A 19668-nucleotide genomic window follows, 5' to 3' on the forward strand; every position below is an offset into this window, starting at 1 on the left:
CTATGTTTGGAGCTATACTAGCTATCACTAGCATATAGAAGTAGGATTTCTTTTCAAATGTTGATCTTGCTTGTGACTGCGAAAGTCACAGTTCTGGGAGCTTTTTTTGTAGACTGTTTTGCATATTTTACTTAGACAATCCATGTCATTTTATATATAGGGAAGATTTGTTATTTCTTTCTTACCAATCTGCCCTGTCAGTCTGTCCTACCTTCTTTCCTCCCTTCCTCCTTTCTTTCTTCCCTCCCTTCCTCTCTTTTATTTTTGCATTATTGCACTGCCTGGGACATTTTTGCCTTAATTTGCCATCTTAAAGTGTGAAATAATTCACTCTTTACCATTAAGTGTAACGATAGATGTAAGTTTGCCAAATTAAGGAAATTTTGTTTTATTCCTAATTCACAGAAAGTTTTCATAATGAATAGATGTTGAATTTTACTAAATGATTTTTCTGTCAGTAGGCATGATCACTTTTGTTCTTTAGTCTGTTAATATAGTTGAGTACACCAATTGACACTTCCATATAACAGCTTGAGTTGTATAATTCACATATCATGCATTAACTAACTCATTTAAGGTGTGCAAGTCAGTGGTTTTTGGTATAGTCACAGAGCTTTGCAACCATCACCACAATCAGTTTTAGAGCCTGTTTTATCACCCTCCCCAAAGCAGTATTAAGCAGGACTTCTCCATTTCCTTCAACCTCCACCCCCACTTAACCTTAGGCAGCTGCAGATCTACTTTCTGTTTCTGTACATATACCTATGCTGTATACTTAATGTAACTGAAATATGTGGTCTGAAGTGACTACTGTGTCACTTAGCGTGATATTTTCAAAGACAGACATTGTTGCATTTATTAGTATCTTATTCCTTTTATTGGTGAAGAATATTGTGTGGCTATACCCAATTTTATTTATGCATTTAGCACTTAGTAACGGCCATGTGGGTTTCTAATAGTTGGCAATTATGAATAATGATGCTGTGAACATTTGTGACTGATACTTTGTGGGCATGATGTTTTCATTTCTCCTGGTTGCTTACGTAGTGGACTTGTTTGGTCATTTGGTAACACTATTTAAATTTAATGCTGACTTGGTTCCAGATACTGCGGAAGACATGCCTCACTGTGGGCTTTGGTGATAATTAACACTTAAAAAAAAATCCCCTGTTCAATTTAGTGCTTGGTACTTTACTTCTTGAATCACTAGACCGCTGTCCAAAGCAGCCATGTACCATTTTACATTTCACCAGCAGTAGATGTGAGTTTCAGTTTCTCCAAATTCTGGCCAATCTTGTTATTTTGTCTTTTTATTATAGCCATCTGTGTATGATGTGTTATCTCATTGTGGTTTTGATATATATTACCCTGGTGATTAATGACAGTAACACTTACATATGATTTTGTTTATTTATTTATTTACTTACCAATCCTAAACTGAGAATATGTTTTTATTAATTTAAGACAGAGGGACTGGGGAGAGAGAGAGAGAGAATCATCGATGTGAGAGAGAAACATCTATTGGTTGTTTCCTGTGTGCTCCCTGACCAGGGCTGGTACCTGCAGCCTTTTGGTGTACAGCGTGTTGCTCCAACCAACTGACCCACCCAGCCAGCATTCATTTTATTTTAAAGAAGATCAAGTATGTTCCCAGAATAAGCCTTATTTGTTCATCATTTATTAATCTTTGGGTATTTTGTTGAATTTGATTTTCTGATTTTTTGTTGAATTTGATTTTTTGATATTTTGGTGAGGACTTTTGCATGTTTGTTTATGAGGAATAGTGATCTTTGAGAGTTTTTTTCCTTGTATTGTCTTGATTTTGGTATCATTGTAATGCTAGTCCCATAAAGATGATTTAGGAAGTAATCCCTCCTGTCTGTTTTCTGGAAGTATTGTGTTGAATTAGTGTTACTTTGTCTTTCAGTGTTTGGGATAATTCACTGGTGAAACTATCTGGGCCTAATTGAGTTCTCCTTTTTTAAAAGGCTCTCCTTAAATAAAAGGCTACTCCTGTTATTTCTAGGTTCTGGAGCTTGCAAATTAGAAATTAAGGTATCAGTGGGGCTCTACTCCCTTCTAAAGGCTTTGGGGAAGAATCCTTCCTTCCTTCTTCTAGCTTCTGTGGTTATTAGCAATTTTTCTTGTTCCCTAGCTTACAGCTGCATCACTTCAATTTCTGCATGTCTTCACTTGGCTGTCTTTTGTGTGTTTGTCTCTATGTCTCCCACTCCTTTTTCTTATAAAGATACCAGTCATCAGATTTGGGCCCTCCCAAATCTGGTATGATCTCCTCTTAAACTTGATTACCTCTTCAAAGACTTTATTTACAAATATGGTTACATCAGAGATACCAGTGCTTAGGTCTTGCATATATCGTTATCAGGTACATAACTCAAACCACTACACTTACAATTTAGATTTACCACTTCAAGTGGAATGTGGAGGTCTTGTCATCATGTAGTTCCATTTTTCTCACTGTCCTGTATGTTGTGGTTGTGTGCATGGCTTGAATATCCACTCAGAAAATGCTTTAAATTTTGTTTTTAAATTATTACACGTATTTTAAAGAATTTAAGTAGAAAAGAATAAATAGTCACAGGGATTCACAAACTGACTGTAGGCCAGATTTGGCCTGCTGCCTTCTTTGGTAAAGTTTTATTGGAAATGCAGTTACACCTCACTTGTTAGTTTACATACTGTCTATGGATTCTCTTGCACTACAGTGCAGAATTGATTAGTTACAACAAACTATTTAGCTTGCAAAGTCCCAGAATATTTACTATTTGGCTGGCCACAGAAAAATGTGATCTATCATATGTATCCATATATTTGCCATTTTTTTATTTTCTGTTTTTGAAATTCTGAGTTTTCTACTGGCATTATTTCCCTTTGTCCAAAGCAATTTCCTTTAGAACAAGTCTGCTCATGATGAATTATCTGAGTTTTCTTTCATCTGAAAATGTGTTTATTTCACCTTCATTTTTGAAGAATACTTTTTGTTCCATTTAGAATTCTGAGTTGACAATTCTTTTCTTGGTAGCATCTAGCTAGCAATAAGTAGTAGCAACTCCCTTCGTTAGGTGGTTCACAGTCTCCAGTTTTTCACAGTTTCTGCTTTCTGTTTCCTTGACATTGATACCAGCTGTCATTTGATATCAACAACTTAATATTGTACTTGTGCTTTTGTACTTCTCATGTTAGATCAGGAGGGAAGTAAAATTTTCACTTTACCTATGTCTCTATAAAGTGGTAAAACAGACGAAGAAGTGCATATTTTAGGAAAAATGGGAGAGAGAATTTACTTTAATAACATTGGCAATATTCAGATGTTTAGTATGTTTCTAAGGGTTCAGCATGCAAAGAAGGTCTCACCTATTTTCTGGCTAGTCTTTTTCATGTCATGAATTGGCATGTCATGCTATAGAATTCATTTTTCAAAATGCTTCAACACCTTAACCCATCATTTTCTTTTTCAAACCAGTTCTTCCTGTATTTTTTTCTTCCTAATAAACTTTTGGCATCTATTTTCCACAGTTGTCTGCCCTGTCTTGCTTTCTTACAGCCTAATCACCTCAAAGTTGATTTAGATTTGGATTATGAGCCAGAAAACCTGGAATCTTTTTTTTTTTCTGGTTCTGTCACTAATTAGCTGTGTGAGTGACTTTGAACAAGGCACTTGCTTTCACCAGACCACAATTTTTTAATCTCTAAAATGAGGAGTTTGAACTAAATGCGATCTGAGGCTTTTTCCAGTTCTTAAAGTACTATGTTTTCTGTAACCCTCTACAGACAATCTGACCCATGCTCTGATATTCTGATCCAGGTGTTCTTATCCCTTTTTGGACCATGAACCTCTGTGGTTCTCCGGTGATGCATGTGGACCCCTTCTCAAAATAATATTCTAATTGTGCAAAGTTAAATACTAAATATGCCAATTACATTATAATATAGTCTTTAAAATACCAAGTAATTAATTCAGTATTGTGCATACCAACAGAGTCAGGTGGTATATAGTAATTTTTAAACTAGTAATGAGCATAAGTGAAAATTTGAAATTTAGCCACTAAAGCGATAGGAAAATATCTGTGGATTCTAATGGTAACAAAATCACAAATGCAGGTTCATATCACTATTACATCTTATGTACATTTTAGTTAAAGAAATACTGAGTTTCAGTTACAAGTTAGTAAAATAAAGATGTACTTTATTCCCCATCCAGGTTCATGCACTCTCTGCATTATCAGTAGACAGGATTTCTAGAATCCAGTTAAAGAACTGCTCTTACCAGTCTAATAACACATTCAATTTAGTGTTTTCTGTGTGTTAGGTAAACATAAATTACGCTTAATCAATGTTAAATACATTTTTAGTGAGTTAATAATACTATTAAAGATGTGAATAGCATTGCCATTTGTAACTTTGTGTTATTTAGGGCTTTATTACTATGGATATTAATTAGGATTTACAGGTAGTGAGTAACGTCAGTTTACTCTTATACCTTCCCCTAACCAAGTTAGCTATATGCCCAAGAATCAGTTGTTTTTACGCTGGTGTTAATGAAATTTTTAGTTTATATATGACCTAAACTAATGAAATATGAGTGTAGAAAAGAACTGTTTTAACAAAAAGCTTTGGAATAGTCTTAAATAAAGTGTTTAAAAATTACTCAGGATTGATTTTGGATAAGCCTAAGGTTTAGGAAACTTGGTCAACTGACTAAACAGTAAAGGAAATTTATTTATTTATTTTTCCACATATTTGGAGGAATGACAGTTTTTGTGTTTGTTAAAGCAGCAACTAAGTGATTATTAACACTCAGCCAAATTCTTTCCATCATTCTGTTCTGCTGTTGTTAGAGTGTTAGATTCTTTATAAACTGGCTTTCATCCCCTTTAGAAGATGGCTATGCGGGGAGAATAGAGGGACTCCTCCTGCCCCCTGCTAAAATCCTATCACCAGCTTTTTTTTCCCTTATGTCTCACTAACCAGAGTGGCTCAGATGCTCTTCCACAAACCAGTTACTGATAAGAGTGTGTATTTGTGTTAGCATTATCTTTTTGGCTTAGACTGATCAGTATTTTGCCTTAAGTCATGTAGGAAAGGTTGAACATCTCAACAACTGTGGTGGTCACAAGGGAGGACTGTTAGGGAGTCAACCAGGCGTCTTCTACTATAGTGAGATAATTCTTAAAAACTAGAAGCCCTGGCCTGGTGCTCAGTTGAAGCTTCATCAAAAGGTTGTACACCAAAAGGTTGTGAACTCTCTTCCTGGTCAGGGTACATAATCCCTAGGTTGCCAGTTCCATCCTTGATTGAAGAGACATACAGGAAACAAGTAGTTGATGTGTCTGTGTGTCTCTGTCTCTCTTCCTTTTCCTCCCTCTCTACTCCCCCTCCCTTCCCTGGCTCCCTCCCTCTCTTCCTTTCTCTTTAAAATCAAACATATTCTCAGGTGAGGATTTTTAAAAACCCTAGAAAACATTTGTAAAAATTCAGAAAAATTCTGTTGTTTAAACCCCTTTTAAGGTCTTGTTCAACTTAAACTAAATTAGAACTAGAACTCTTAAAAGTTGCATCATAGATGTGATTTATACAAAAAAAATCATGTAAAAACCCAGTTTGTAATCCTAAACTCAAAGGGGAGGGGGCTGGTCCTGCATCAAAATATCAAGGGAGGAGGGTAAACGTACATTTTATTTTAAAAGTACGTATTTTGGGGGGAATATTTGCTGAAGCCATCTTTTAATAAAATAAACCTGATTACTGGTCTTAGTCTTAGTAGACAAGATGCTTCTGGTGCAGTCCCTTTCAGGAAAATGTATTTTCATGAAATTAAAGTTAGTAAAAGATTTAGTATATTTTATGTGGTTCATTTATTCAGTAAATTGTGTCTATTGTGTGACACTATTTTAGATACTGGAGTTAATAGTGGTGAGCAGAATAGACACGGTTCCTCCTTTTTTTAGGAGCTTACACTCTAAGGGTGAGCGGGAGACAGACAAATGAGGACAAAATAGTGAAGTTCCAAATAGTGAAGTTTCAGGGAAGAAACTTCACTATTTTCTTCCCTGACACTTCAAAAAGTGTCAGGGGAAGACCTCTCTGAAGACAGATAGTTAAGCAGAGATTCTAATGTCAAGAAACTGCCTGGCATTTGATATGTGAGGGAAAGTCATTGAAAACGAGCAGGATCTGTAAAGACTGTACGTTGAGAACTGACTTGTGTTTGAGAATCACAAAGAAAGCCAGTGTGGCAGGCAGATGCTAAGATATGCCCACACTACTTCTCTTACCCATCAACTAAATCATTACTTTACCTATACCGTTCATATTGTTGCCTGTCTCATATTTCATTTTTGCACCATCAGCTTTGGTTAGTTAAGTTCATTTCCACCTAACACTTCCTGCTTCCCTAAAGTTGCATGTGGCTGGGGAAGAGCACAATGATGAACATTAGTCTCAAGTGAGCCCTAGTTCTCCCTTGTCAACTTTATTTCCTGTAATCTCTTCTCTTTCCCACTTTCTTAGACCATTTCACACCTTTCCTCCCTCCTCAAAACTTAACAGCTTTTTGTATTTTTTTACTCTCAGCTAATGACCTCATTTCTTATTTTACTAAGAAAATGGAAAATAGAAACAACCAGATGAGAACTTCCATACTAGTGAAGTTCTAGATATAGCCACTTAGCTAAATCTACATGCATTTACTATCTTTTCTCCATTTCTGTTGGTGTGTTTTTTTGTATATCTAAGGCCATTCTCTCATAAATTTCATCTCCATCTACACAAACTCATCATTCCAGTAATTATCCATCTTGTGTCATCAGCTTTCTCCTTTATGCCATACATTTTCTGGTCTTAAAAGGCTTCTCACTTCCACATTTTTCTTCAGCTGTTCCCCATTTTCCTCTTCAGTTTTGTGGCAAAATGCCTTGAAAAAGATGTCTATATTTTGTCTCCAGTTTTTCTCTTCCTTTTCTTTTGTCAAGCCAGTAGAATGAGTCCTTTTATTTTCTACATTCCACCAAAATTGCTGTTATTAAGATTAACCAGTGACTTCAATGCTGTTAAATCCAAAGATTAATTTTCATTTTAATCAACAGCATTTGAAACAAGTGATTACAGTCTTCCTTGAACCACTCTGTCTAGTTAGCTTTCAAGATGTTTACCACATTCTGTTCGGTTTTTGTCTCCCCCACTGCCTGTTCCTCTATTTACTTTTGCCTGTAATCTGACTCCTGGATGTCAAAATGCCTTGGTGCTTAGACCAAGTAGTCTGTTACATGGATCTTGTAGGAAAGAATAGTGGAAGGGAGACCAATTAGGCAAGAAATAATTGTGGCTTGGTGAGAGTGGTGGTAATAGAGATATTAGATTTGATCTAATAGAGAGTTGATTTCTGAAGGAATTTTGAAGCCACCTTCTTAAAGAGTTGCATAAAGATAATTAAAATACATTGAATTTATTTATTTTTGTGACTGAAATAGATACTAAAACCTCGATTGACAGTGTAATCTGCTAGCTTTAAACTAAACAAAACAACTTACCTATTGCCATGTGGCACAATGCCTGTTTTTTCTCTGTTTAGTTTCTAAAGTTGTGTCTTCAAAGAATACCGTGGTCAGTGTACTTTCTGATTGGGGTCTTCCAAACTTTGAATCTCCAGCTGATTAATATGTGTTAACTATCTCACTATTTTTTTTTCATAGCAGAATAATGAGACATTTAAATAGAAGTATTATTTAACAACTGGAATTTCTTGAAGGGATTTAATTTTTCAGGACAAAAAATTAGTTCAGAAAATTAATTCATAACATTTTTATAATTGCAGTTTACCTATTAACAAAAGAAAAATTGCTTGACATAGTTCTGGAATTTGGGGAACCCCACAATTTCAAACATCATAGCTAAGTACATTTACTTAGCTTTTATTAAGGACCATTGAAATTGGTCACTGGTCGTCTGTTCTAATTAATAGCCAACCTAGACTATATTGTCCTCTTTGTCGAGAAATAAAACCTGTTCAATTGGTTCAGCTGTCTTAACCTGACTAAATTCACATTGTAGCTTAAAGTTGAGTGTGGTAGTGACTACCAGATTATAGATATTTTAGATAACATTCCTGAACTCCAGATATTTGGGCAGTGTTAGAAATAATAGAGTAATAAAGTAGATGAAAAAATAAAACATGGGAGAGGGGTCAGCTGTAATTATTGTTCACTTTTCCTAAGTGGATCGTCTTGACACAATATTTAAATATGAAATTATAATATTCTTCATAAAATACAAAATGCAAATTGCTTACATTTAAAAATTTAATCTAAATAAGTCCTATTAATTTATACATTAGCAAACTGAGGCCAGACAGGAGAAACTGATCAAGCCAATACTAGAATTCAAATTATCTGGTTCTTGTTCCATTCAAGGCATACATTTTTGTATGATGATGTGGCACTCAAAATTTAATATGATTTGGAGAATAAAGTTAATAATTATTTCCATTCTCCAATGAAGCATTTTCTAGAGACTTTACTCATAATCAGCTGATTTCTTATTTTAAGAAATCTTTTTGAATGGAGAAAAATTAGAATTCGGTTATCATTTTTTAGTCCGGATAATATGTGCTTAATTTTTATTAGACTCTGACATAGGGAAACACCCCAGATAAATAAGGTTGCTTATTTTTTTCTTACACTAAAATTTGGTTGTTTTCCCTCTTACTGGCTTCTGGTTGGATTTTAAGCTGATAACATAACTAAATATATCTTAAGGGTTTTTTCCCTAACATAGTAAAGGTGGTGTAAAATGTTTATTCTTTACCATTTATACTGATGCATTAGAAATTTATTCTCAAAGTGTCTTGAATCTGAGGGAAATTATTGTGTATGTGTTACATGAATTACATTTTTGAAATTTTGTTGCTATTAGTTTGTTAATCTTAGAGACAAGACAAACTTATTTTTGATTGCAAATATTAAAGAAATAGATATTTTTTAAAATTAGCTTTGTTTGCAATGTAAAAATTTTTTAAATACCCTTGTATCAAGCTTATCTTTTAAAATAAAAATAATACCTTTTATATCTTTATATCTTTAAAATATAAAATTATCTTTTATATATTTTAAAATATCTTTTAATATATACTTTACATAAAATATAAAATATCTTTTATATCTTTAAAATGTAAAATAACTTTTAAATGTATAAAATATAAATCTAATTTTATATTTTATTAAATTATTTTATTAAATAATTTTATATTTTAAATAACATCGTTATATCTTTAATGTATAAAATCTTTTATATCTTTTAAGATATATTTTAAAATACATTTCATATAAAATAAAATATCTTTTATATCTTTTATATTTTTAAAATAAAAAAGAATTTTATATTAAAATTATCTTTTAAAATATAATTTCAACATACCTTAGTCACTTAGCATTTTATCAACTTTTAATTTATTTTCAACTGACATACAACACATCAGTGAAATTATTCTATAATAGTCTGAATGATATATAGTCTGTATTTAAAGTGATTTGTAGGTGAGAACAGTTAATCAGTAGAGATGTCTCTAAGTCTAATCCAGTGGTACATACAATCATGCTCCATGATTGAAGCATAACCATGTTTCAGTCAAGGACAGGCCACATATATGTATGTTGGTCCTATAAGATTATAATGGAGCTGAAAAATTCCTATCACTTAGTGACATTGTAGTTGTTCTAATGTCGTAGCACAATGGATTACTGATGTTTTTGTGGTGATGCTGGAGTAAACAAATGTACTGTACTACCAGTACTTCAAAAGTATAGGACAATCATGTAGAGTACATACTACTTAATAAAAAATGACTATGTTACTGGTTTATGTGTTTACTGTAGTATACTTGTTATATTGTTATAGAGTATACTCTTTCTACTTAATGAAAAATGTTTGCTGTAAAGCAGTATGTTCTGTTATGCCAGCAGCAGCCTCATATATCTCCTGTTTACTGTGTCTTTTGACTGTATCATTTTCTCTTGATTTAATCTCATATTGGTTAAGCTGTAGAGGCATGTAGCCTAGGAGGATTAGGCTATACCCATATAGCCTAGGGATGTAGGCTATACCCTTTAGGGTTGTGGAGGTGCAATCTGTGGTGTTCTTGTAAAGATAATCACTTGACAATTCATTTCTCAGAATGTATCCTGTCACTCAGTGGTGCATGACTAGTGCATTCTAGGCTTCCTCCTAGTTTATCATAACTTCTGTCTAGGACAGTGAGAAACCTGATTTGTACCAAGTACCATCTAGTTTAGTTATTGTTTATCTTCAGTACACATGCATTGTAGTTTAATTATTAACCCATAGTCTTGTGAGGAATTACTTCACCAACTAGAATACAGTGTTTATGTAGAGTTCTTTTTTTCCTCTCCATAGTCAAAACACCATTTTCCAAAGTTGCTTAGGTCAGCAATATTTCCCCTACCCTCCTTCAGTACAGCTATGTCATATATTTGTAATACATTGTCTTTTTTTCAGGTGTGCATTTCCAGCTTCCTGGTTGATTTAAAAAATTTGCATACATTTAAGTTCATTCTCTGTGTTGTGAAGCTCTATGGATTTTACAGATCACAGCATCATGTCCACCACTCCAGTACCACATGGAATTGTTCTGTCTCTTTAAAAGTTTTTTGTGTTTCCTCTTCACTTGCTCCCTGTATCCCTCTTCATTCTCCTGGCATCAGTGATCTACAGGGTCCCACACAAATAACACTCCTTTTTTATTACAAAATCTTTTATTACTAAATCAAGCATGTAATTCTGTAACATAATTATCACACTCAAGCACACCATATGACATTTTAGGTGAAGTGTTCAAATTAAAACTATGAAATATTACACCCATATTATTACCCTACCAGCCACACTCAAGCAGGCTTTCTGGTGGACCCTGTATTTTCTGTTCTGTAGTTTTTGTCTTTCCAGAATATTACATGAATGGAAACATTTAAGATTGGGTAATCCAAAAAGTCCATATGGTCTTTTCTGTAATGTAAAAAACACATTTTTCATTTTTAAAACTTCATTGATTTGGATATTTTGAGTATGCCAGCTATCTCCCGCGTGGTAGAACATCGATTGTTCTCAATGTCTCAATTTGATCGCTGTCAACTTCAAATGGTCTACTGGACCATGGAGCATTGTCCAGCAAGAAATATTCAGCACGAAACTTCACAAACCACTTTTGACATATTCGATCAGTCCCAGCACCTTCTCAGTAAATTGCACAAATCTTTTTTGTGTTTCAGTTGCACTTTTACCCTTCTTGAAATAATAAAATATAATATGCCAGAAATATTTTATATTGTCTTCCATCTTCAGTATTGAAATAGCTACACAAAAATTCAATTTTGATACTTTTTTAAAAATGTATGCTGATATGACAGCTGTCATAACACAGTTTAACAGAATTGTTTTGAATGAAGTTAAAGACAACTAAGTGCAACTAGAGCTATCTTATGGGAGAAATTAAATGAACTTTTTGGCCAGCCCAACGCATAGCCTTTTTATTTTAGTGTGGACTTTTTTATTTAGCAAAATGCATTTAAGTTTCATTCATGTTGCATGAATTAACAGCTTGTTCTTTTTTTATTGTTGAATAGAATTTTATTATATATATGTACTATTTTATCCATCTCTTGAAGGACATGTTCATTGGTATTACGAACATTTAGGTATAGATTTTGGTATGAATATAAGTTTTCAGTTCACTTTGTTAAATACCCCATGGCACAATTGCTGGGTTGTATGGTAAGTGTATGTTTAACTTACCCAGTTCCTTCAATAAAAACTGCCCAACTCTTCCAAAGTAGATGTATACCTTAATTTTTCGAAGATATTTCAGCTGGATTTAGAATTCTTGTTTAGTAGTTGATTTTCTTCCCTTGTAGTTTAAAAATGTTTGTCTACTCTCCTGATGTGCATGGTTTCTGATGAGAATTCGTCATTTCTGTTTCTTTGTGTAGCCTCTTACCCCCCCAGCCCCAGTTGTCTCAAGATTTCTCTATCGTAGTTTTTCAGCATTTGGACTCTAAAATTGTGAGAGGTTTTATTGTTCTGCCTTGAATGTTACTGAAGTTCTTGAATCTATGAGTTTATAATTCTCAAATTTGGGAAAAATTTGTCAGTTGTTTTCTATCCTTACTGCTCTACCACTCTTTGTGGGAACACTAGTTAACGTTGGACTGCTTGATATTGCCCAACAGTTAGTTCAGTGTCCCACTTGATATTGTCTCAGTTCCTTTATTTTCTAGTCCCTTCTCATTGTGTTTAATTTTGGATTTAATTTTTCTGTTGGTTTGTCCTCAAGTTCATTAAACTTTTCTTTTGAAGCATCTAATCTCCTGTCCTACCCAATGTATGTTCAGTCACAGATACTGAATTTTTATCTCAATCAATTTAAAAAATCTTTTAACTCAAATAATCATAAAATCATGAGGTACAAAAATAGTACAGAGAAATTCCATTGCGTATCACCTATCTTCCTCTATTGATGTCATCTTGTTTTATATAGTAATATGTAAGTCATTAACTATAATACATTATTAAAGCTAGAAATCAGCACAGTATAACTAACAAAAGTACAAATCTAACGTTATTTAATGCTGGAGTATTGTATTTTAAATATTGTTGAGCTTTGTTTTGGGGTCAGTTGTATTTAAAATAAGCTTGATCCTTTTGATGTTTGGTTTTAAGCTTTGATAGTGCTGGTCCAGAACACCCTTTAGTATAAAACTTACTTGGTTTCATTGCTAAGGCATTAATTACCTTCTGAACTCTATTCAATAGCCTATGTGTTAATAGGTCCTACTCTGATTGATGGAAGTATGAACTCTGGGGATTGTTCTAACTACTACTTTTCAGAAACTTTTCCTCCAGACTCAGTAGTCTTTTCATATGCAGGCACAGATCATTACTCAGCCAAAATCTTGAGGAGAATCTCTCTCTTGAGCTGGAGCTCTTTGTTTCTGCAGCTTCCTTTTCTTCCTTTGCTCTGCAAATTCTAGCTGCCCTGGTGTCTCCCCAACTCTGAACTGTTTCTTAATTCAGTGAGACCATTGGGCTCTGATTGGGTTCCACCTCTCCTTTGCCTGTTTCATTCAGCCTCATAACTTGACAGACAATAGCTCTTACTTCATTTATTATTTTCCTTTGAGAATCTTTGTCCTGAGAAGATGATGTCTGGTGTCTGAAAGTTACTGTTTATATGGTTTGTTTAGTTTTCTGGTTGTGTAAGGTAAGAGAGTAAATAGTACTTTGTTTTTTCCATCTTGGAAAGCATACCTGCCTTATAGAAAATGTCATTTTGGTTTTCTAAATATTCGTTTTTTTCTGGCTTTTTGAATATTTACAGGTCTTGTGGGAAAACCAGTGTATAAACTTTAATAAATTTAGGCAGATAGAGTGCATGTTCTCTCTTACACGTGCTCCTTTTCACATACTCTGCCTCACAGACATAATGAAACCCTCTTTCATCTATTGTGCATCCTTTCATTCATAGTAGAACGAGTATCAATATTTTGTTACTGAACATTTTTTTTACTTAATGCAAGATAGTAGGGACAAATGTTAGTGTTCATGTTTACCTGGAAGAAAATAGAGTGCTTTTATTTCTTTTTCTGTTTGTTTACTAAAAGAAGATAATGATTTTTAGTTGTTTTTCAATATAGAATATTGATTTCTGTATTGTTTAAAGCATATAGTTGATACTGATTGAAACCCTAAACCACAAAATATTTGAAGTTACCTGAGAGGGAAACAGACAAACAAAAACAAGATTTCCCTTTGTACTAAAATTCATAGTATTCCAAAGTTAATATTTTCCTTTTACCTTATAAACTTAAAGAATAAATATTAACTTTTATTTTTAACTAATGTAATTAGCATATAAAAGTCTTAATTGTCATTTTTATGTAGTTAGGTTTTACTGTTGAAAATTTTCTTGCCTGATTTTAGATTTGTAATATGTGTTATGATGAAAGTAGTATAATTTGAAGAAAATGCATAGACTTTAGAAATTTTAACTTATTTAAGAAGGAACACATTGTATTCTATAAGAAAAAACCTGAAATTTTAGCCTATTATACATTGAATTCAGAGTTTCCATGAATATATTAAAACAGGGTTAATGTTTCAGGGATGTATAATAAAATAGTTTTTTTCCTTTTGTGACAATTATGAAAATTTCAGTTGGGCCTGAATGTGTGTCACTTAACTATTCTTGGACATCCAATTTACTTGATATAATTTTTCTTTATGCATAACCTAATTCCTTCCTTGATGGTAAGGATTACATTTATATCAGTAAATATACTTATGGCTTAAAATCCTTTGTCCCTTGTTATTTTTGAGACAGACATACTTATTCCAGTGGTACATAAAATTTGGTAAGGAGCAGTTACATTTTGCCATTGAGTGAGGCATCTTTAAATATTTCACCAAACATGTACAATGTAAGATGGTCAAAATTAAGTGAAAGTATAGCACTCACTAACTCTAATCAAACATAAAACAAAACAAAGCACAGGTTTTCATTATGTGGATTCTTCTTAAAACGTTAATGATAAAGTTTAATGATGTTAATTCCTAGTGATTTGTTTTCTTTAAAAACATTTCTGCCCTTATTAGATTGGTTTTTAATCAGTATATATGTGTACATGCATTTGTTGGTTTTAATAAAATTCATTCATACCTTTTATGAATTTAAAAGAAAATGTTTTCATTATTTTCTGCCAAAGTATATTTCTTATGGTGCTAAATAATAGCCACAAATTTGAGTGTATTTTTAGTGTTTAGCAACCATTATTAGATCAATAGATAGATACACTTACTACTTCCCTGCAGTAAATGCTTTACTAAAGCTTTGGTGAGAGACATTTATCTTTAAAATGTGTACCTGTAAATTCTTTGTATATACTGTTTTTGAATTTTTGATCTCTCCTTTTCAGTTTACATTTTTTTTAGTAAGCATTTCTATCATCTCTGCTTCACTGAATTTTATGTATATGATATGCAAAGGGCCTAGTCATTTTGGACTTTAACTCTGTTCAGACTAAAATATGAACCCCGTTATTTTTCTGCCCTAGTGTACTAAAGCCAATTCTACTATGGTATGCATGAAATCAGAGGATTGAAAGACACAGGCTTCAGAAAGTTGACATTTGTTGCTGCTATTCACTGAAGTAAATTTTAATAGAGTATTAGGTTTCATTTATTAATCATCATAAGAGCATATATTTCATCTTACAGCATAGGAGTAAACATCATAAACTGAATGAATGCTATGTAAGGAAGCATTTGGAGGAAAGGGATATTAAACGACTGAAATCTGAATTAATTGGATATTTCTGAGACTAACAAGAATATTTATTTAAAAGAAAAAATGTCAGCTGAGGGCTGACACATTTTTGTCAATTCCATTTTTATTTATTTTAAGTTTCTTCCTTGTACATGAGGTCTGGCAGATAGCTTTAACTATGGAGAGTAAAAGTGGGAGGGAAGAGTTTCCATATTTAATAATTTCTATCTCAAATGGAGTATGTCTCCCAGTCTAGCCCTTCCCATGTAGTTAAGGGGAAGGTCAATTAGAATGTAAAAGAAGTACTTTTTGTTTTGTTATCTATGTATTATGTTGGATATTGTTGCTACTGTTCATATATTTACATGTTAGTAATTTTGATGGCTTTTGGATAATTCCACTCTAGAGGGAGAACTGGTGGGCGGTCCTTCCTGTGACACGACCCTTGAGTGACAGTTCTGTTTGATTGCCTCCAGTACTGTGAGGAAAGGACACGACTCTATGGTGAGGACTGATGGACATACATTATCTGAGAAAAGAAACTACCAGGTAAGATTTGTTTGTTTTTCTTTGTTGGTTATACAGCTACCCTGAACTGTTTAATATTTTGTATTTAACTGGAATCAGCAGGTTGAATATACCTCAATTTTAAAATTTGGGCAGTAATTTTTAATACATGTATATTGGGTTTGACAATTGAAATAGTCGGGAATACTTTTCAAAATAAAGCATACTTGTAATAAATGTATATTCTTTTAATGTAAAAACATAAGTTTTCTGGTGTATATATTATCAAAACTTAGATTATCTGATACATAGTGTATAACTTCATGGCTGGATTCAGAGCTAGTATTCCAGCAAACCAAGTGTTGAATGCCTTTATACATACTATTCCTGGAAAACTAAACCACTTTCAAGGTAATGGAGAAACACAGAAAAGTAGACAAAATTGGTTAAAATATAGAAGTAGAAATGAAAATTCTGGATGCTCAGATTCTCTAATTCTGTTGAATTTGTCATTCACTTGCTATCCTTACAATGCTAGAGTTTTGTTTCTCATTTATCGAGTTAATATCCATCCTCATATAGTGTGTAAGGATGCTGAAAGGATGATTGAAGGATAATATTGAAGGATACAGCTCTTTACAAGCTTTTAAAAGATGGTGAATTTTAAAGATAGTGCTATTAAATGGTGATTAAAAGAAAACATTTGATTTTAATTTTTCAAAGAAAATCTTTATTCATTGGTGATAATTCATTATCAAGTTATGTAATGATTCAGAATAAGAATAGTTCAAAGTTGAAGTAGGAATAAGCTTAAGGCTCACTACACAGATACATTTCCAACCTATCTCTCGCCCTTTCATTCACCAGTTTCATTTCCCATACCCTGTGACAGCAACTGCCGTGATTGTTAACAGCATTGGTTAATCTGCTAATCCTTCTTTTTTTAGCCTAGTTAATCTTTTCTTTCCTCAAGTTGGTAAAATGAACAGTGGAGGAAATTTGTATGTGGTTATTCATGCAGTTATCAGAGAGTCTTTGATTATAAGACTTACTTGTTTGGGTGCTGTCCCGAATTTTTTTTTAAAGGGGGGTTTCATATTTATCTAGAGTTTCACCTAACTTGATGTCTAAGGTTTCTTGCGAGGTCTTTATGATTTTAATAAACCAGAATAAGTGGTGGCTGTCAATTCTTCTTGTAACCTTTTTTGTTCTGAGTTGTTTTTATGTATTTGACCAACATGGCCTTTGGTAATTACTAATATTGGGTTGGCCCAAAAGTTCATATCATTTTTTTTCATAAAGTAAAAGATAACATTTTTTCATTTTCACCAATAACTTTTGTTGATTTGGCTATTTTGAGTATGCTGGCTATCTCCCATGTGATACAATGTTGATTGTTCTCAGTGTCTCGATTTGATTGCTGTCAACTTAAATGAGTCACAGCACCTTCTCCATATACCTGCACAAATCTTTTTTGTGTGTTTTGGTTGAGTTTTTACCTTTCTTGAAATATTAAAACCTAATAATATACCAAAAATATTGCATATTTTCCTCCACCTTCAGTATTAAAATGGTTGCACAAAAATTCACCAATTTCGATACATTTGTTTGTTTATTTGTTTATTTACTTATTTATTTTTAGAGGAGAAGGGAAGGAGAAAGAGTGAGAGAGAAACATCAATGTGTGGTTGCCTCTTACATGGCCAGCACTGGGGACCTGGTCTGCAACCCAGGCATGTGCCCTAACTAGGGATTGAACTGGTGACCCTTTGGTTCACAACCTGTGCTCAATCCACTGAGCTACACCAGCCAGGGCTGATACGTATTTTTTTAAATACATGCTGCTATGACAGCTGTCATAATACAATCTAACAAAATTAAATAACAGGTGGCAAACAAAAGGCCTGTGGGCCACATCTGATCCTCCACCTTGTTCTGTCTAGCCTGCACCTTGTTTCTACCTGGTAGCAGCACTGAGCTCCATGCCCCTAATTAAAGAGTACATTTATGCAGTCCTAAAATTACATTCAGCCCTTTGAAGACAACCACAAGGTGTGGCCTCCAGTGAAAATGAGTTTGGCACCCCTGTTTTAAATGAAGTTAAAGACAACAAAGCACTCCTAGAGCCATCTCATGGAAAAAAGCAAACGAACTTTTTGGCCAACCCAGTGTTTGCTGTACAGTTACTCCAGCCAAACAACCATTTTCAGCTACCTCGACTCATAAGATTTTGATTGTTCACGCCACTTGGGCTGTTGAATCTTTCTGTAGGTTCTTAAATTTGCACTTAAGAGGGGAATAAAATGATATATTTTACACATGAAGAGATTTCCTAATTCCTGCTCAGTCTAGTGTAAAAATAGTTTATTGTTCTGGTCACATGATTTAGAAGTAATCCAGATTTTGAGAAATTACTTGAAAAGTGTGTTCTTGGTTAGGGTTTTTGTGGCTGAAAAATTTTTTTTTCTCTTTTATTGTTACTTAGTGACACATACTGCATGCTGAAATATATCCTTGGAAAAAGTGGTTTCAATCTACATTGTAAAATTATTTTATTTTTGAAGCCTCTTCTGAAAAGCACATGTAAAGAAATAGAATATCCTGACTGATGTTATGATGGTTATGATGACTATAAAAGCATATGGGACATTCAAAGGAATATTGAATAAATCACTTATATTTGTATTGGTGTTACTAAGAGTTTGTATATGCTGAGGTGAATTGATTTAGATTTTTAAAAATTCCATTGTGGACCAACTTTATTTGCTGTTTGTCACAGAAAAAGGATTTCTTTGTTTCCGTGTTGATACTCAGTTTACCTTTAAGGACTTTCATTTTTGGAAAGCACTTGATTTCTTACAGTGATATTTAAGCATCCTGATAATAACAGGCTAATATTCCCAAGTTAAATAAGAATAATATTTCTTTAATTCTCATTGCATTATAGATCTGATTAAAGCCATGGGAATTCAGTTTAGGAAGGTGTATTTCCTCAGTTTTGTGCTAAGAGCTAGTGACTTTCAGATAGGTATTGTGTGAAGTACTGATTTGAGTACTGGTATCTACTTTGTGTATTTAATTTCTTACTATAAATTTAAGCCCAGTTATGTTTTTGGAGTATTAATAGAGTTGTTGAATTTTATTTGCATAGATAGACTGGCATAAGTTGAGGTCAGATAATTTAATCATTTAAATGATTTGTAGTTCATTCTTTTTGGAAAGGAATTGTCAAGCTTTTTTCAAGGAAATGGAACTCCAGTTTTTTCCCCAAATTTACTTATTTTCCTCTCATTTACACTAATTTACTTCAGCTATGAGCATGCATGAATCTAACTACGTTAATTACCAGTTTAACTCGTTGGTAGCTTTCTCTTACATAATAAAGTCAAGCTTCTAAACATTACATATTTCCACATTCTGACCCCGACATGTCTTTACACTTTCAGTGTCTCCTCTGACTCCCTATAGTGAGCTTATCCATTTAGTAATACAAAACTACTTTTAATTTCCCTACAGTGTACTTTGATATTTAAGCTTTTCTTTATTTTGTTTCTTTTTTATATAATGCCTCACCTTCACATAATTTAAAAATTAGGTGTCTATACTTACTAAAGCCATTCTTTAATGGGCTCATTGCTAGTTTATGTTGCTTTTATCGCCTTTGTGCATACTTCCAGTTTAGGGTTTTCTGTAATGAAGGACTCATATTGTAGTTACCTGTTTATTTGTACTTTTCTTCCTGTAGACCTGTGCTGCCCAATACTGCTGCAGACACTGGCAATAAGTGGCTATTTAAATTTAACTTTTTAAAA

General features: G+C 33.3%; 1 protein-coding gene across 3 annotated transcripts in view; it reads left to right on the forward strand.

Moving 5' to 3' along the window:
- Window positions 1-19668, forward strand: part of CNOT2 (CCR4-NOT transcription complex subunit 2) — a 113167-nt gene that overhangs the window by 23972 nt on the left and 69527 nt on the right. For 2 of the 3 annotated variants that reach the window (XM_037132147.2, XM_037132149.2), the window contains exon 2: window positions 15826-15898. In XM_037132147.2, coding sequence (XP_036988042.1) covers window positions 15826-15898 — 73 coding nt within the window. Of the gene's footprint in view, window positions 1-15755; window positions 15899-19668 lie in introns of all 3 variants that reach the window. The other variant, XM_037132148.2, reaches the window with a different exon arrangement.

Source organism: Artibeus jamaicensis, unplaced genomic scaffold (genome assembly GCF_021234435.1).
Source record: "Artibeus jamaicensis isolate MK-2021 breed Jamaican fruit bat unplaced genomic scaffold, CSHL_Jam_final contig_233, whole genome shotgun sequence".
Taxonomy (NCBI): Eukaryota; Metazoa; Chordata; class Mammalia; order Chiroptera; family Phyllostomidae; genus Artibeus; species Artibeus jamaicensis.